This window comes from Oncorhynchus nerka, linkage group LG5 (assembly GCF_034236695.1).
Source record: "Oncorhynchus nerka isolate Pitt River linkage group LG5, Oner_Uvic_2.0, whole genome shotgun sequence".
NCBI lineage: Eukaryota > Metazoa > Chordata > Actinopteri > Salmoniformes > Salmonidae > Oncorhynchus > Oncorhynchus nerka.
In genome coordinates this window covers 46538423-46555452 of record NC_088400.1, presented here as the reverse complement: position 1 = coordinate 46555452, position 17030 = coordinate 46538423, and the positions used below count along the sequence as shown (strand labels likewise).

The window sequence follows — 17030 nt, the reverse complement described above, 5'->3', positions numbered from 1 at the left end:
GACAGTGTGAGGTAAGGAGCACTCAGACAATGAAGAACACAACACATGAGGAAATGGCTACTCATTAAATCATGTCAGAATTTTGTTTTTTATCATTCAATGTTCAAACACAGAAACGGTGTCTAATACTGGGTCTTACTACTCACCGTTGAGAGAAGGTCAAAGGACCATGTACTAAGCTTCATGGACATAAAGCTCCACAACATAACGTTTATGACCTAACCCCAATGTCTTACATTAGAGGGGCTAATCAATGCAAAACAGCACCTGATTCATATTGCTGCCAGACGTTACAAGGGCATCAGGCCTCAATATTTACTGTCCTAGGAAGTTACAAAACAATATCTAACCACAACAAATAGAGCCAGTGGCCTTGCAGAGAGTATGTATAACAATTACGCTGATTCATTTCCTGTGTTTGGAATGTGCACTCAACTTGATTGATTTGAATCTTGTGCCTCCGATGAGGACCGACATGAAAACAATTCAAGAGCACATCCTTTGCCTACTGATAGGTATGCTGACGTGGAGGGCACATTGTAAGAATGGGATACATATGTTGGAGAAGCTCAAAAGAGTAGCCATTTGTTTTATTGGGTAGGAATCTGAATCAGATGACAGCTTCTATGAAAGTCGTTCACAACCCACTCCATCTAACCAATATTTGAGGGTGCGCCTGGAATACAAGGAATGTGCACTACAGTGCCATTTTGTCATCTCAAAACTACTGGCATGCCAACTCAACCTCAATGATTAGAATATAACAATACGTTATTGGTCCAGCTGAGATGGTGCTTCATTTAGCTCTGTTCCCCAAGACAACACAAACACACGCCATACATTAGGCACATATGAACGAGCACAGGGTGAGCCACAGTTCAGCACCCCTGGAAGTCAAGTCGGGGTTAAGTGCCTTGATCAGCAGCCTTTTGGTCGCTAGTTCATCTCACATATTGTCTAGCCTCTGTTTCAAACCAGCAACCTTCTGGTTAATGGTCTGGTTTTTTGTGGGGTGTTTTTTTTACTTCTGGGCTGAAACGAGCACGTAGTCTAAACAAAACATACTCTTGCATAAGAATGTGCGATTCGTGTATAAACAGCACAACAACCCCACAATGTCAGTCCTTATTGTCATCGGTCCACTTGTCCCAGGCCCTCGTTGAGACTCAGCACATTCCCTGGCCCCTGTGTGTCTCTCTGGTTGAACCGGATGATTCAAAGGACGTTGAGGCAGGTGAGCCTTTGATAATGGGTGTGTCCATAGAGAAAGGAGTCTCCCGTGGGGACAACTGTGTGTGCTGAGCCGGGCTCCAGTTAGCCATGATCTCTACCTGCACGCGGAGGAGTCTAGCCTCCATCCTCCCTATACAGCTGCTCTCTATAGTCAAGACAGCTTCCAAGATAATAAGAGATGCAATCATGTGTGTCAAGGAAGGGGAGAGTGGTCGACCTGCTAGGAGTCCAAATGCAGATCTATCACCTCGTTAGCATGTAGCATGTATAATTCACAAGCATGGAGAGTTGCAGTTTAATTAAGTTCTGCATCTACACAACTCTATGAAAATGCTATGACTCAGAAAACAAGATGGCTTATACATAACTCTACAGGAATGGCTATTGAGATTTCAGTGAGGCCTGTTCTGAAGTTCTGAAGGCCAGTGGATTTATTCGAGACAGGAAGTTTTGTCAAATCAAATGTTGTTAATACATCAATTATAGATTAACATAACATTGATTCCCCTAATGTTTTTGGAGGGATGAATCAGAATACGGATAATAGACTGCAAATGGAAGTAATACAATCAAACCAAAAAAGGGCATTTACTGAATCACATTAATGATTGCCAGCAAATGCCAAATTACGCCACTCGACCCAGAGTGGATTGTACAATGATCCAGTTACCATTGATTAGCAATTATCTTTTTATTTCTTTATTTGGACTTGTCATGACAGAGGCAGAACATTAACATTACATGGAAACAATATAAGTCCATTAACATGGGTGGGGAAGCAGTGGGCAAAACACAGAATAATGTGATTAAGGGAGACTGCCTGCAATAGAGCAGACAAAGGCGGGCCTACCGGTCTCCTGTCTCTGCCTGACTCACATTCTTTCTTCTCTCTATCTCACTCTTTCACTTTCCTCCTTTATTTCTCTATCTCTGAGGAGCAGTAGAGGTTAGGGACTTGGAGAGAGAGAGGCACTTTGGAGTGGGCAATCAAGGGAAAGGAACTGAAGAAAAACCTTTCTCAGGGAAATCAGCCGGAACTGATTGCTCTTTTCAATCAGGTAAATTAAGTGTGCATGCTCCAGCCCTTTGTAGATGGACTTGTGATTATTCTATCGTTTGAACCCCCTCTCCCTCCTCCTCAACCCCCACACCCTTCCCCCTTCCGACCAGCCAACCCCCGTTTTCCCCCACGGGACTTGACGCAACAAGCAGAAATTCGCCGGCTCAGGGCCTCTAGCTGTACACAGGTTTGCAAGGTCACGTGGCCTCACCTCAGCTACAGATCACAACAGACGGTGGTGGTACTAAACACGGAGGCACGCTGTTCTGCTCCCTAAATTACTCGATGCATTACTCCGCCGTGCTGAACTGATGCTTTGATGGAGGAGACAGGGCTAAAGAGAGAGAAGTTGTTTACATATATATTATTTCATTTATAATTCACTGTATCACAATTCCAGTCGGTCAGAAGTTTACATACACTAAGTTGACTGTGCCTTTTTAAAAAGCTTAGAAAATTCCAGAATATGATGTCATAGTTTTAGAAGCTTCTTATAGGCTAATTGACATAATTTGCGTCAATTGGAAGTGTACCTGTGGATGTATTTCAAGGCTTACCTTCAAACTCAGTGCCTCATTGGTTGACATCTTGGGAAAATCAAAAGAAATCCAAGATCTCAGTAAAAACATGATAGACCTCCACAAGTCTGGTTCATCCTTGTGAGCAATGTGAGCAATGTCCAAACGCCTGAAGGTACCATGTTCATCTGTACAAACAATAGTATGCAAGTATAAACACCATGGGACCACGCAGCCGTCATACTGCTCAGGAAGGAGACGCGTTCCGTCTCCTAAAGATGAACGTACTTTGGTGCTAAAAGTGTAAATCAATCCCAGAACAACAGCAAAGGACCTTGTGAAGATGCCTGAGGAAACTGGTACAAAAGTATCTATATCCAAAGTAAAACGAGTCCTATATCGACAAAACCTGAAAGGCTGATCAGCAAGGAAGAAGCCACTGCTCCAAAATCAACATAAAAAAGCCAGACCATGGTATGCAACTGCATATGGAGAAATGTCCTCTGGTCTGATGAAACAAAAATAGAACTGTTTGGCTATCGTTATGTTTGGAGGAAAATGGGGAGGCTTGCAAACTGAATAATACCATCCCAACCGTGAAACGCGGGGTTTGCATCATCATGCTGTGGAGGTGCTTTGCTGCAGGAGGGACTGGCAGACTTCACAAAATAGATTTCATCATGAGGCAGGACAATTATGTGGATATATTGAAGCAACATCTCAAGACACCAGTCAGGAAGTTAAAGCATGGTCGCAAATGGGTCTTCCAAATGGACAATGACCCCAAGCATACGTCCAAAGTTGTGGAAAAAATCAAGCACACTTCCAAAATTGTGGCAAAAGGGCCATCACAAAGGCCTGACCTCAACCCTATAGAAAATATGTGGGCAGAACTGAAAAAGCATGTGCGAGCAAGGAGGCCTACACATCTGACTCAGTTACACCAGCTCTGTCAGGAAGGAATGGGCCAAAATTCACCCAACTTATTGTGGGGAGCTTGTGGAAGGCTACCTGAAACGTTTGACCCAAGTTAAACAATTTAAAGGCAATGCAACCAAATACTAATTGAGTGTTTGACCCACTCGGAATGTGATGAAAGAAATAAGAAAGCTGAAATAAATCATTCACTCTACTATTATTCTGACATTTCACATTCTTAAAATAAAGTGGTGATCCTAACTGACCAAGGACAGGGCATTTTTACTAGGATTAAATGTCAGGAATTGTGAACAACTGAGTTTAAATATATTTGGCGAAGGTGTATGTAAACTTCCGACTTCAACTGTAATTCCATTCCAGCATGCCGCCGGCCACGGGCCAAGTAGAAGAGTAGGAATAAAACAAAGAGGAGAAACTAAAAAGTTATTTTAGTGGAGACATGGAAACAAAATTAATCTAATGCGCTGTAGTGATTAAAGCGAGTGAGAAAGAGAGATGCAAAAAAGAGAGGAGAATGAGCGATGACTAGATATACTGTAGCTCGGGTTAGGGCAAACTGAACAGCGTTTTACCATGTTATAATACCAATTTACCTGACAGGAGACCAAAAAGCCTTGTAAAGGATCTGGAAGATAGTCAGTAAATTATTCAGCTGGGCCTCGTTCTACACAAGTGTAAAAGCTCCTCCAGACTGGTATCAAGCCAACACGTGGCCCAGCCATCGCCAAGCTCCCTTTGTGTTCCAGCCTCAAAGTGTTCTCTGATTAAATTAGTTTTAGTGAGGCTAGGCAGCTGAGATTTTAGCTTCTTTGTTTCTCTCCTCTCCGGGAAGCTCAAACTACCCTTAAAATCACAGAAAACAACATGAGCGCTGACGCTCCCCCTTGTGTCATTTAAAACATATATCACAGAGTTCTGTTTCTTGTTGGAGTGGGAAACTCAATCATCAAATTCCTTTTGCACCTGTGAAAGGGCACTTCTGTCAAGGCTAGTGCTATCAGGGATCCTTGGGATGTCCCTACCCTAATCCTAACTCTTACCTTAACCATTTTAAATTTAAACTTTAATGGGGTGGTGTCAGAGTTGGACGTCCCAAGGATCCCAAAACTGAGAAAAAAAGCATAACTTCAGGATTCAAACCAATGCTGTCTGCTGACAAATAGGCATGAGATAAAAACAAAATATCTTTCCCAATCTCATTACTTCTGTCTCTCTCCCTAAGGAATCATATGCTCTTAAAGGGCTAGTTTTCCGGGTTTTACCCCAATTATTTTCTAGCCTCAAGAGAAAATGAAAATGTCCATGGACAATAAAGTTATTGTATTGTATATGAGTTCTGTGTTAATGAATATATACATAAAATACAGGCACCAATGAAAGCACTGTGAAGTAAACAGCTTTATATCCCCTACAGCCTTCTCCTTAGTGTCATGTCTGTGGTTTCCAATGGTGTTTGCCATAATGAATTGAGTCAGCTTATTAGTCTCACCCAATTGAACTAACAAGCATGTACACGAATTGATTGTCCCTGAAATGACTTGAGTGAGTTGATACACGTTCACAGTTTGAGCCGTACACTCATCCATCTATATCCATAATAAAGACTGTGTCTGGTCCACTTTAACAATGGCTGCCTCGCTGCCTCAGTCGAGCACATAATTAATGGGAATTAGATTAAATAACCAATTAGGTAACTAACAAAGTAAATAGGCATCTGGGGATTCCCCATTGAATACTTGAGAACGGAATTAGAACATCATTTGTTTATTGACAGGTGCAATGACAGCATGGTCAGAGAAACAAGTCTATTCCCAGACACAATGAGGCAGCAAACACTTAAGTGACAGGAGGGGAACACACAGGTTAGAGCGTCGGGACTAGCAATCGGAAGGCTGCAAGATCGAATCCCCGAGCTGACAGGGTACAAATCTGTCGTTCTGCCCCTGAACGGCAGTTAACCCACTGTTCCTAGGCCGTCATTGAAAATACTAATTTATTCTTCACTGACTTGCCTCGTTAAATAAAGGTACAATAAATAAAAATACATGTCGGGTAAACAACATAATTCAAATGTGTGAACAACGTAGCATGTTTACTCTCGGGGTAATTACACCACTTGAGCTGTAAAGACGCCACTTCCACACCACAAATGACAGCCATGTCCTCTTATTCCCAAAGCCAATCCACAATGGCAGATAAAGACAATAACGTGTGGTGCTTTAAAGCCACTCCTTCTGTCCTGTCACCACGCCATGCCTCCCATCCGGTGTGTTAACCTTTCTTGGTGGTCATCTCAAAATGTATACGAGTCAATTGTGCTCCATTGAAGTCCTCCCATCGACCACTGAAACTGCTGATATCCAGATCTCATCCATATTGAATCTACAGGGGGGCGCTCTTCCTGAGTGGAGGAAGACTGTTCCAGATGTACACATAACACAAGGATTAAGAGCGGCTCTCTGGCCATTAGGCATTGTTATTCCATCTGATCCAACAGGCCTAATTAAAGTATCTTAACCTTGTTGGGCCTAATCTCTTGGGTCACTCTATAAAATATGGGAGGGTCTAAATCAAGTTGTAAAATGCATCGGAGCCTCTTGGTTTAAGCCATGGGAGAAAAGCAATAAAGGATTTGAACACCCCCCTTGTAAACCATGTAGTGTGGGATCTGGGAGCTGCTGGTGAAGAAAAGGCAGCAGCAAGGTAAATAATCCTAAGGTCACGCAATGAAACTAGCTTCCCGAAACAAGCAGTCTAAAAACAAGTCGTAACGTTGTGTCATTGTGATAATGCAACGAAAAAGACAATCCCATTGGCCATTTACAATTGGATTTAACTGGGTTTATATTGTTTAAAGAGTGAGGATACCGGTGGGGGAAGAAGGTGAAGAAAATACTTTGATGAAAACAAACAAAGAACATCATCATTGTCATCAACATCTTTCTTAATTGAAATGGAGCCAAGGAAGACACATAATTATACTATGTGGGCCTGGTTGAGGGATTTATATTGGCTACCGACAAAACACAATGCAGAGGGGTCAAAACAAGAAGATCAGGAAATGAAACATGGCAGTAAATTGGTAAAGGTGACTGCTAACACCTAGAATGATTGCAGCTGTGGAGTAAATTGCATTTTGTCTGAATTATGTTGTGCTCTCCTGTGAGATGGTATAATTTCAAGAGGCAGAAATTGCCGGGTGGAATATATCTTGTTTGTTGAAAGTATAGCTTACTGTCTTGCCAGGTCCAATTAGAGCATTTTGCTATTGTGATATGCTAGTATGACAACACGTGTTTATTACTCTCTGACTTTGCAGTATATAGTACTGTACATCTATCTCTCACAAAATAATAGAAGCTACTGTCTAAGGTTGTCTGCGTAGTATTATGGTTCAACCAGTGATGCAGTGTCCATTATTTAAAGAGGACGGACTGGCTTACCTTTGCTAGCACTCTCCACATGTTCCAGCTCTTCAGGGAACCTCAGGATCTCCGGGTACTTCTCTTCACACTTTTCGGCCAGGAAGTGAAGCAGAGTTGTGTTTTGGTCGGACGACTTAGTGTCTCGAAGCTGAGAGAGAGGTGAAGTCATAGGTGAGTCACAACATTAGTTGTTCTTATAATATTTGCATATAGCAAAAGCTTTTATCCCAACGTGACTGACAACAGTGAGTGCATACATTGTAGTACATTTGACCTCCAACTCACGACCCTGGCGTTGCTATTGCCATGCTCTTACCAACTGAGCCACACAGGACCATAGAATGTTCTTAGAACGTTACAGATGTTGAATCTTAATTTGAGCCAGTTTGCTACAGCAGGAAAGTAATCCTGCAGCAACAGGAAATGTGAATAATTATGTGTATTTTAGTTCATGTACATTTTTCTAGGGGTTGATAAATCAAGTCTGACATTTCAAAGTGGCAATTACAAACTTCAGAAGCCTTTTTAAACCTCAAATACACTACACGTTTGACATGCTTTCCTTCAAACAAGGTGATCAAAATAAGAACCCACATCTGTAGAAAATGCCACGACAACAAAGGATCTGCATGAAACAACCAACATAAACATACAGAGAGTTGTCGGGGCAGGAGGGCATATGCATGTATGCTTTCAGCTCGCTTCATTTCAGTCTTTCAGGAACCACCTTTGGCCTACTGTGCTTTTACCATATGACAGAGGCATATAAGGAGGGCCTATCTAGTACAGTTTGTTATTGAAGGTCACATACATTTCTAGAGATAAGATGGGCTGAGAGGCATTCTGAGAACTATGCATCTGCAAGAGAGCACAAGGGCAGATATGCCAATGCATTAAGTAGACTTGAATACAAACACAACTTATTAATACACACAGTAAAACACACAACATATCAAACAGCACATCTGAATAAAAAAAATATGAAAGGTTGGAGAAAGGAAAAGAGAATAGAATATGCTAGACTAGATAAATACAATTGAAGAGAAAAAGGCCAGTACAGCGACTGCCAGGAGCATATTTTCCATTGTGGACAACTGCACACGCCTTTCAGAGATTCTGCATGACCTTTCAATGATATGTTTGTGCTGGAGAGCAGGGACAAGCCAAATCCCTTTCCTCCCCTCTTCCTCTCTTAAAACCCTGTCCAATTTTAGAGCAATTGACTCATTGATGCATTCATCCCTATATGCATTTTCTCGCTTGGTTTAATTTTTTCACATAGGCTTTATTTCAGTGCCATCAAAAAGTATTCACACCCCTTGACTTGTTCCACATTCCGTTGTGTTACAGCCTGAATTTGAAATGTTTTTAAAAATGTTGTATCACTGGCTTACTACACACAATACCCCATAACGTCAAAGTGCAAATATGTTTTAAGAAATTTCTACAACTGAAGAAAAATGAATTAGTTTAAATGGCTTGAGTCAATAAGTGTTCAACCCCTTTGTTATGGCAAGCTTAAATATATTCACAATACTAGCCTAATTTACATAGTTAAAAGAAGGAAGCCCGTAGAGAATAAAAATACTCCAAAACATGCATCCTGTTTGCAACATAGCACTAAAGAAGAAGATGGCGTCGACGTACATGGCGACTCTGCTTCTAGCTCCTAAGCAACTTTGCAGTATTTTTTTGTGTGTGTGTGTTATTTCTTACATTATTAGCTTATAAAGTTTTTTTGTGTTATTACATACAGCCGAAATATTGTGGACTTCAGGAAACAGCAGAGGGAGCACCCCCCTATCCACACCGACGGGACAGTAGTGGAGAAGATAGAACATTTTTAGTTCCCCGGCGTACACATCACGGACAAACTGAAATGGTCCACCCACACAGACATCATGGTGAAGAAGGCGCAACAGCGTCCTAATGTTTATATACAGTACCAGTCAAAAGTCTGGACACATCTACTCATTCAAGGGTTTTTGTTTATTTTTTAACTATTTCCTACAGTGAACACATCGAAACTATGAAATAACACATGGAATCATGTATTAATCAAAAAATAATCTCACACATAAACATATATTTGGATTCGTTTAACACTTTTTTGGTTACTACATGATTCCATATGTGATATTTCATAATTGTGATGTCTTTACTATTATTCTATTATGTAGAAATTAATATAATTAAAGAAAAACCCTGGAATGAGTAGGTGTGTTCAATCTTTTAACTGGCACTGTATTTCTTCATTTCATTATTTTACTTTTAGATATGTGTTTGTATTGTTGTGAATGGTTAGATACGACTGCACTGTAGGAGCAAGGAACACAAGCATTTAGTTAGATACGACTGCACTGCAGGAGCAAGGAACACAAGCATTTAGTTAGATACGACTGCACTGTAGGAACAAGGAACACAAGCATTTAGTTAGATACTACTGCACTGTAGGAACAAGGAACACAAGCATTTAGTTAGATACTACTGCACTGTAGGAACAAGGAACACAAGCATTTAGTTAGATACTACTGCACTGTAGGAACAAGGAACACAAGCATTTAGTTAGATACTACTGCACTGTAGGAACAAGGAACACAAGCATTTAGTTAGATACTACTGCACTGTAGGAACAAGGAACACAAGCATTTAGTTAGATACTACTGCACTGTAGGAGCAAGGAACACAAGCATTTAGTTAGATACGACTGCACTGTAGGAGCAAGGAACACAAGCATTTAGTTAGATACGACTGCACTGTAGGAGCAAGGAACACAAGCATTTAGTTAGATACTACTGCACTGTAGGAGCTAGGAACACAAGCATTTAGTTAGATACTACTGCACTGTAGGAGCAAGGAACACAAGCATTTAGTTAGATACGACTGCACTGTAGGAGCTAGGAACACAAGCATTTAGTTAGATACTACTGCACTGTAGGAGCTAGGAACACAAGCATTTAGTTAGATACGACTGCACTGTAGGAGCTAGGAACACAAGCATTTAGTTAGATACTACTGCACTGTAGGAGCAAGGAACACAAGCATTTAGTTAGATACTACTGCACTGTAGAAGCAAGGAACACAAGCATTTAGTTAGATACGACTGCACTGTAGGAGCAAGGAACACAAGCATTTAGTTAGATACGACTGCACTGTAGGAGCAAGGAACACAAGCATTTAGTTAGATACTACTGCACTGTAGAAGCAAGGAACACAAGCATTTAGTTAGATACGACTGCACTGTAGGAGCTAGGAACACAAGCATTTAGTTAGATACTACTGCACTGTAGGAGCAAGGAACACAAGCATTTAGTTAGATACTACTGCACTGTAGGAGCTAGGAACACAAGCATTTAGTTAGATACTACTGCACTGTAGGAGCAAGGAACACAAGCATTTAGTTAGATACTACTGCACTGTAGGAGCAAGGAACACAAGCATTTAGTTAGATACTACTGCACTGTATGAGCTAGGAACACAAGCATTTAGTTAGATACTACTGCACTGTAGGAGCAAGGAACACAAGCATTTAGTTAGATACTACTGCACTGTAGGAGCAAGGAACACAAGCATTTAGTTAGATACGACTGCACTGTAGGAGCAAGGAACACAAGCATTTAGTTAGATACGACTGCACTGTAGGAGCAAGGAACACAAGCATTTAGTTAGATACTACTGCACTGTAGAAGCAAGGAACACAAGCATTTAGTTAGATACGACTGCACTGTAGGAGCTAGGAACACAAGCATTTAGTTAGATACTACTGCACTGTAGGAGCAAGGAACACAAGCATTTAGTTAGATACTACTGCACTGTAGGAGCTAGGAACACAAGCATTTAGTTAGATACTACTGCACTGTAGGAGCAAGGAACACAATCATTTAGTTAGATACTACTGCACTGTAGGAGCAAGGAACACAAGCATTTAGTTAGATACTACTGCACTGTATGAGCTAGGAACACAAGCATTTAGTTAGATACTACTGCACTGTAGGAGCAAGGAACACAAGCATTTAGTTAGATACTACTGCACTGTATGAGCTAGGAACACAAGCATTTAGTTAGATACTACTGCACTGTAGGAGCTAGGAACACAAGCATAAGTTAGATACTACTGCACTGTAGGAGCTAGGAGCTAGGAACACAAGCATTTAGTTAGATACTACTGCACTGTAGGAGCTAGGAACACAAGCATTTAGTTAGATACTACTGCACTGTAGGAGCTAGGAACACAATCATTTAGTTAGATACTACTGCACTGTAGGAGCTAGGAACACAAGCATTTAGTTAGATACTACTGCACTGTAGGAGCTAGGAACACAAGCATTTAGTTAGATACAACTGCACTGTAGGAGCAAGGAACACAAGCATTTAGTTAGATACTACTGCACTGTAGGAGCTAGGAACACAAGCATTTAGTTAGATACTACTGCACTGTAGGAGCTAGGAACACAAGCATTTAGATAGATACTACTGCACTGTAGGAGCTAGGAACACAAGCATAAGTTAGATACTGCTGCACTGTAGGAGCTAGGAGCTAGGAACACAAGCATTTAGTTAGATACTACTGCACTGTAGGAGCTAGGAGCTAGGAACACAAGCATTTAGTTAGATACTACTGCACTGTAGGAGCTAGGAACACAAGCATTTAGTTAGATACTACTGCACTGTAGGAGCTAGGAACACAAGCATAAGTTAGATACTGCTGCACTGTAGGAGCTAGGAGCTAGGAACACAAGCATTTAGTTAGATACTACTGCACTGTAGGAGCTAGGAACACAAGCATTTAGTTAGATACTACTGCACTGTAGGAGCTAGGAACACAAGCATTTAGTTAGATACTACTGCACTGTAGGAGCTAGGAACACAAGCATTTAGTTAGATACTACTGCACTGTAGGAGCTAGGAGCTAGGAACACAAGCATTTAGTTAGATACTACTGCACTGTAGGAGCTAGGAACACAAGCATTTAGTTAGATACTACTGCACTGTAGGAGCTAGGAACACAATCATTTAGTTAGATACTACTGCACTGTAGGAGCTAGGAACACAAGCATTTAGTTAGATACTACTGCACTGTAGGAGCTAGGAACACAAGCATTTAGTTAGATACTACTGCACTGTAGGAGCTAGGAACACAAGCATTTCGCTACACCCGCACAACCATCTGCTAAATATGTGTATGTCACCAATAAAATTGGATTTGAAAGTAATACTGCAAAGATTTGGCAAAGCAATTCACTTTTTTTCATTAATACAAAGTGTTACGTTTGGGGAAAATCCAATGCAACACATTACTAAGTACCACTCTCCATATTTTCAAGCATAGTGGTGGCTGCATCATGTATACTTGTAATATTTAGCGACTGGGGAGTTTTTCAGGATAAACATGAAATAGAATAGAACAAAGGACAGGCAAATTCCTAGAGGACCTAGTTCAGTCTGCTTTCCACCAGACAAGGGACAATAACCTAAAACACAAGACCAAATCTACACTGGAGCTGCTTACCAAGAAGCCAGTGGATATTCCGGAGTGGCAGAGTTACAGCTTTGACTAAAATCTGCTTGAACATCTATGGCAAGACTGAAAAATGGTTGTCTAGCAATGTTCAACAACCAATTTGACAGAGCGTAAATCATTTAAAAAATAATCTGAAAATGTTGTACAATCAAGGCAGGCAAATCTCTTAGGAAGACTCACAGCTGTAATCGCTGCCAGAGGTGATTTGAAAATCTATTGACTCGGGGTGTGAATACTTAAGTCAATTGTATAGTTTTGTATGTCATTTTCACGACATTTGCAAAAATGTCTAAAAACGTGTTTTCACTTTGACATTAGAGGGGTATTGTGTGTATATGGGTGAGAAAAAAATGATGATTTAATACATGTTTTATTCAGGCTGAAACACAACAAAATGTGGAATAAGTCAAGGGGTATGAATACTTTCTGAAGTGTGGGTCGGCACTTCAAAATAAAGAATGTCCCTCATGACAGGCTAGCTCAGACGCACTGCACTGCTGTTTACCTAGATGTCAGTTCCTTTGGCCATTCACAAATATAAATGGTAGAGAAATTGGTGAATAAAGCTATTACTATGTAACTACCTACAAACACAGTGTTGGATCTACAGTTATTTTTGTGTAGTTACATTAGGGGAACAAAAGTACAATTGTTAAGGTAAATTACGTATGGTTTGTAAAAGTCTTACCGAATCTTACAACTACTGGATCATACCACAGTATTTACCCATGAATATACTATAATGTATGTGTACTGTAAATATAAATATTCCAGCAGGACTGGGGAGGAGGTGTTGGGGAGTTACCCACTGAGCAAGATCTGTCAGGCTGCATCTGAGCAGTATTGAATCATACATCCACGTCAGCACAGCACTGCAAGGTGTGTGTATTAACAACCCCTCCCCACCAAATGTTTTATTTTGCTGCTGGAAAACAGGTTATATATTTGACCCTTTTTACTTATTTACTTAAGGTAATGCAAAGGCAAGTTTTACTTTAATTACAGCTGTTCATTACATTGGACCCATGTCTCAACCACTCCTAAAAAAATACTTAGTTGCTCCACAACGCTTCCCAGCACAAAGGTGTCAAAAATGCAAAAAGTGCAATCATAGATGACCCTTTCACGAATCTCGGGCACAAAACTTTGAAAATGAATTGAAAATAGATATACGCTGCGGTATAGTACAACAGGAAACATCTATTCAACTCTAAATGTGTAACAACCCAGAGAGGTAGTCGAGCAGACTGCATAACTCCCTAACTCCTTTTTTCCCTGCATCCCTCCCTCCCTCCCTCATGGAAATAGGAGGGAGAAAGTACGGTCTGGAGGGCTGCTTTAGGTAGGGGCACCGGGGATGGCTTACCCCCCCTCGCCATCGACGGCTCAAACAGATTGTTTTCTGTCAAGACTTGACTTCAGGATGGCTGGTTTGAGGGGGGAGAAGAGAGAGGGAGATATCCTTTTTTTAAACTTAAAAAAAAGATGGTTTCCACATCCCCAAGGTCAGCCCAGAAAGGCACAGCAAATTCAAACCACCAGTGCAGCGGCAACTGCAGCAGCTGTGATACAGTATTAACCTTCTTACGAAGAGCCATGCCAAACTCTCAAGATTCTGGCAGACCTCCCTGGGAACAAATGTTTTATGATCGAGATTTTATTGCTACAAAAGGGTTACATTACATTGATGTGTGGGGTAGCCAGTGGTTGACTAAGACAACAGGAAACCACATGATCATATGAGAGAGTAAATCCATTCCCATTCCAATTTATGTTCTCTTCTGCGTTGTCTTAAAATGTATAACGTTTTGGACATCAGAGAAATGGAGTCTTATTTGAGTCAGAAGACGATCGGCGGTATACAAATTGAAGTGGTTCTAGGGTGTCAGGTAAGGTGGAGGTGATATTATCCCACACTAGCCTCTCAAATCACTTCATGAAGACAGAAGTGAGTGCTACGGGGCAATAGTCATTTAGATCAGTAACCATTTATTTCTTAGATACAGGAACAATGGTGGACAGCAGAACGGGATAGGGAGAGATTGAATATGTCCATAAACACTCCAGCCAGCTGGTCTGCGCATGCTCTGAGGACGTGGCTAGGGATGCCGTCTGGGCCGGCAGCCTTGCGAGGGTTAACATGCTTAAACGTCTTACTCACTTCGGCAATGGAGGACGAGAGCCCACAGTCCTTGGTAGAGGGCTAGTCGGTGGCACTGTTATCAGCAAAGCGGGCAAAGAAGGTGTTTAGCTTGTCTGGAAGCAAGATGTCTGTAGTCTGTGTTTGTCTGTAGACCCTGCTACATACATCTCGTGTCTGAGCCGTTGAATTCTGACTCCATTTTGTCTCTGCACTGACATTTTTCCTGTTTGATTCCCTTATGGGGGCATACCTGCACTGTTTGTATTCCATCATATTCCCAGTCACCTTGCCGTGGTTAAAAGTGGTGGTTCACACTTTCAGTTTTGCACTAATGCTACCATCTCTTTCCACAGTTTTTGGTTTGGGTAGGTTTTAAAAGTCACAGTGGGAACAACATCCACTAAACACTTCCAGATGAACCTAGTCACCATATCAGTTTATACATCAATGTTATTCTTAGAGGCACCCGGAAGATATCCCAGTCTGTATGGATGGGGACAATATATCTGGAGAGCCATGATTCCGTGAAAAAGAGTATGTTACAGTCCCTGATGTCTCTCTGAAATGAGATCCTCGCCCTGAGCTTGTCTACTTTATTGTCCGGGGACTGAGCATTAGCGAGTAATATACTTGGAAGCGGTGGATGGTGTGCACGACACCTGAGTCAGACTTGAAGTCCACTCCGAATACATTTTTTTCCACTGGAGGCGTCTTGGAGCAGCCTCTGAGGTATGTTAAATTGTTCTGGGAGGTACGAACAAAGGATTCAAATCAGGAAAGTCGTCTGGTCAGAATGCTAGTGAGTTACTGCCACTCTGAAATCCAAAAGTTATTTATTGGCTGTATGTAATAACACAAAAAACTTTCTAGGCTAATAATGTAAGAAAAATATATATAAAATAACTTTAAAAAATATATTTAAAAAAACACCAATCTTAATGTCAACAGTGAAGAGGTGACTCCGGAATGCTGGCATTCTAGGGAGAGTTCCTCTATCCAGTGTCTGTGTTATTTTGCCCATCTTAATCTTTTATTATTATTGGCCAGTCTGAGATATGGCTTTTTCTTTGCAACTCTGCCAGAAGGCACGCATCCCGGAATCGCCTCTTCACTGTTGACATTGAGACTGGTGATTTGTGGGTACTATGTAATGAAGCTGCCAGTTGAGGACTTGTGAGGTGTATTTTTCTCAAACTAGACACTCTAATGTACTTGTCCTCTTGCTCAGTTGTGCACTGGGGCCTCCCACTCCTCTTTATATTCTGGTTAGCCAGTTTGCACTGATCTGTGAAGGGAGTAGTACACAGCATTGTATGAGATCTTCAGTTTCTTGGCAATTTATCAGATGTAATAGCCTTCATTTCTCAGAACAAGTATAGACTGACGAGTTTCAGAAGAAAGGTTTTTGTTTCTGGCCATTTTGAGCCTGTAATCGAACCCACAAATGTTGATGCTCCAGATACTCAACTAGTCTAAAGAAGGCCAGTTTTGTAGTTTTCAGCTCAATTCACATAATTGCAAAAGGGTTTTCTAATGATCAATTAGCTTTTTAAAATTATAAACTTGTATTAGCTAACACAACGTGCCATTGGAACACAGGAGTGATGGTTGCTGATAATGGGCAGCTGTACGCCTATGCAGATATTCCATAAAAAATCTGCCATTTCCAGCTACACTAGTCATTTACAACATTAACAATGTCTACACTGTATTTCTGATCAATTTAATGTTATTTTAATGGACCAAAAATGTGCTTTTCTTTCAAAAATCAACAAAAAACTTTCTAAGTGACCCCAACATTTTGAACGGTAGTGTATGCATGTATATATATATATATATACACACAGTATATCACAAAAGTGAGTACACCCCTCACATTTTTGTAAATATTTTAATGTGACAACACTGAAGAAATTACACTTTGCTACAATGTAAAGTAGTGAGTGCACATCTTGTATAACAGTGTCAATTTGCTGTCCCCTTAAAATAACTCAACACACAGCCATTAATGTCTAAACCTCTGGCAACAAAAGTGAGTACACCCCTAAGTGAAAATGTCCAATTAGGGCCCAAAGTGTCAATATTTGGTGTGGCCACCATCATCTTCCAGCACTGCCTTAACCCTCTTGGGCATGGAGTTTACCAGAGCTTCACAACTTGCCACTGGAGTCCTCTTCCACGCCTCCATGAC

General features: G+C 41.0%; 1 protein-coding gene across 1 annotated transcript in view; it reads right to left on the bottom strand.

Moving 5' to 3' along the window:
- The window catches only part of LOC115129597 (protein diaphanous homolog 2-like), a 606019-nt gene that overhangs the window by 213709 nt on the left and 375280 nt on the right, over positions 1–17030 (bottom strand). Inside the window, 1 exon segment of the mRNA XM_065018694.1 lies at positions 7194–7323. Coding sequence (XP_064874766.1) covers positions 7194–7323 — 130 coding nt within the window.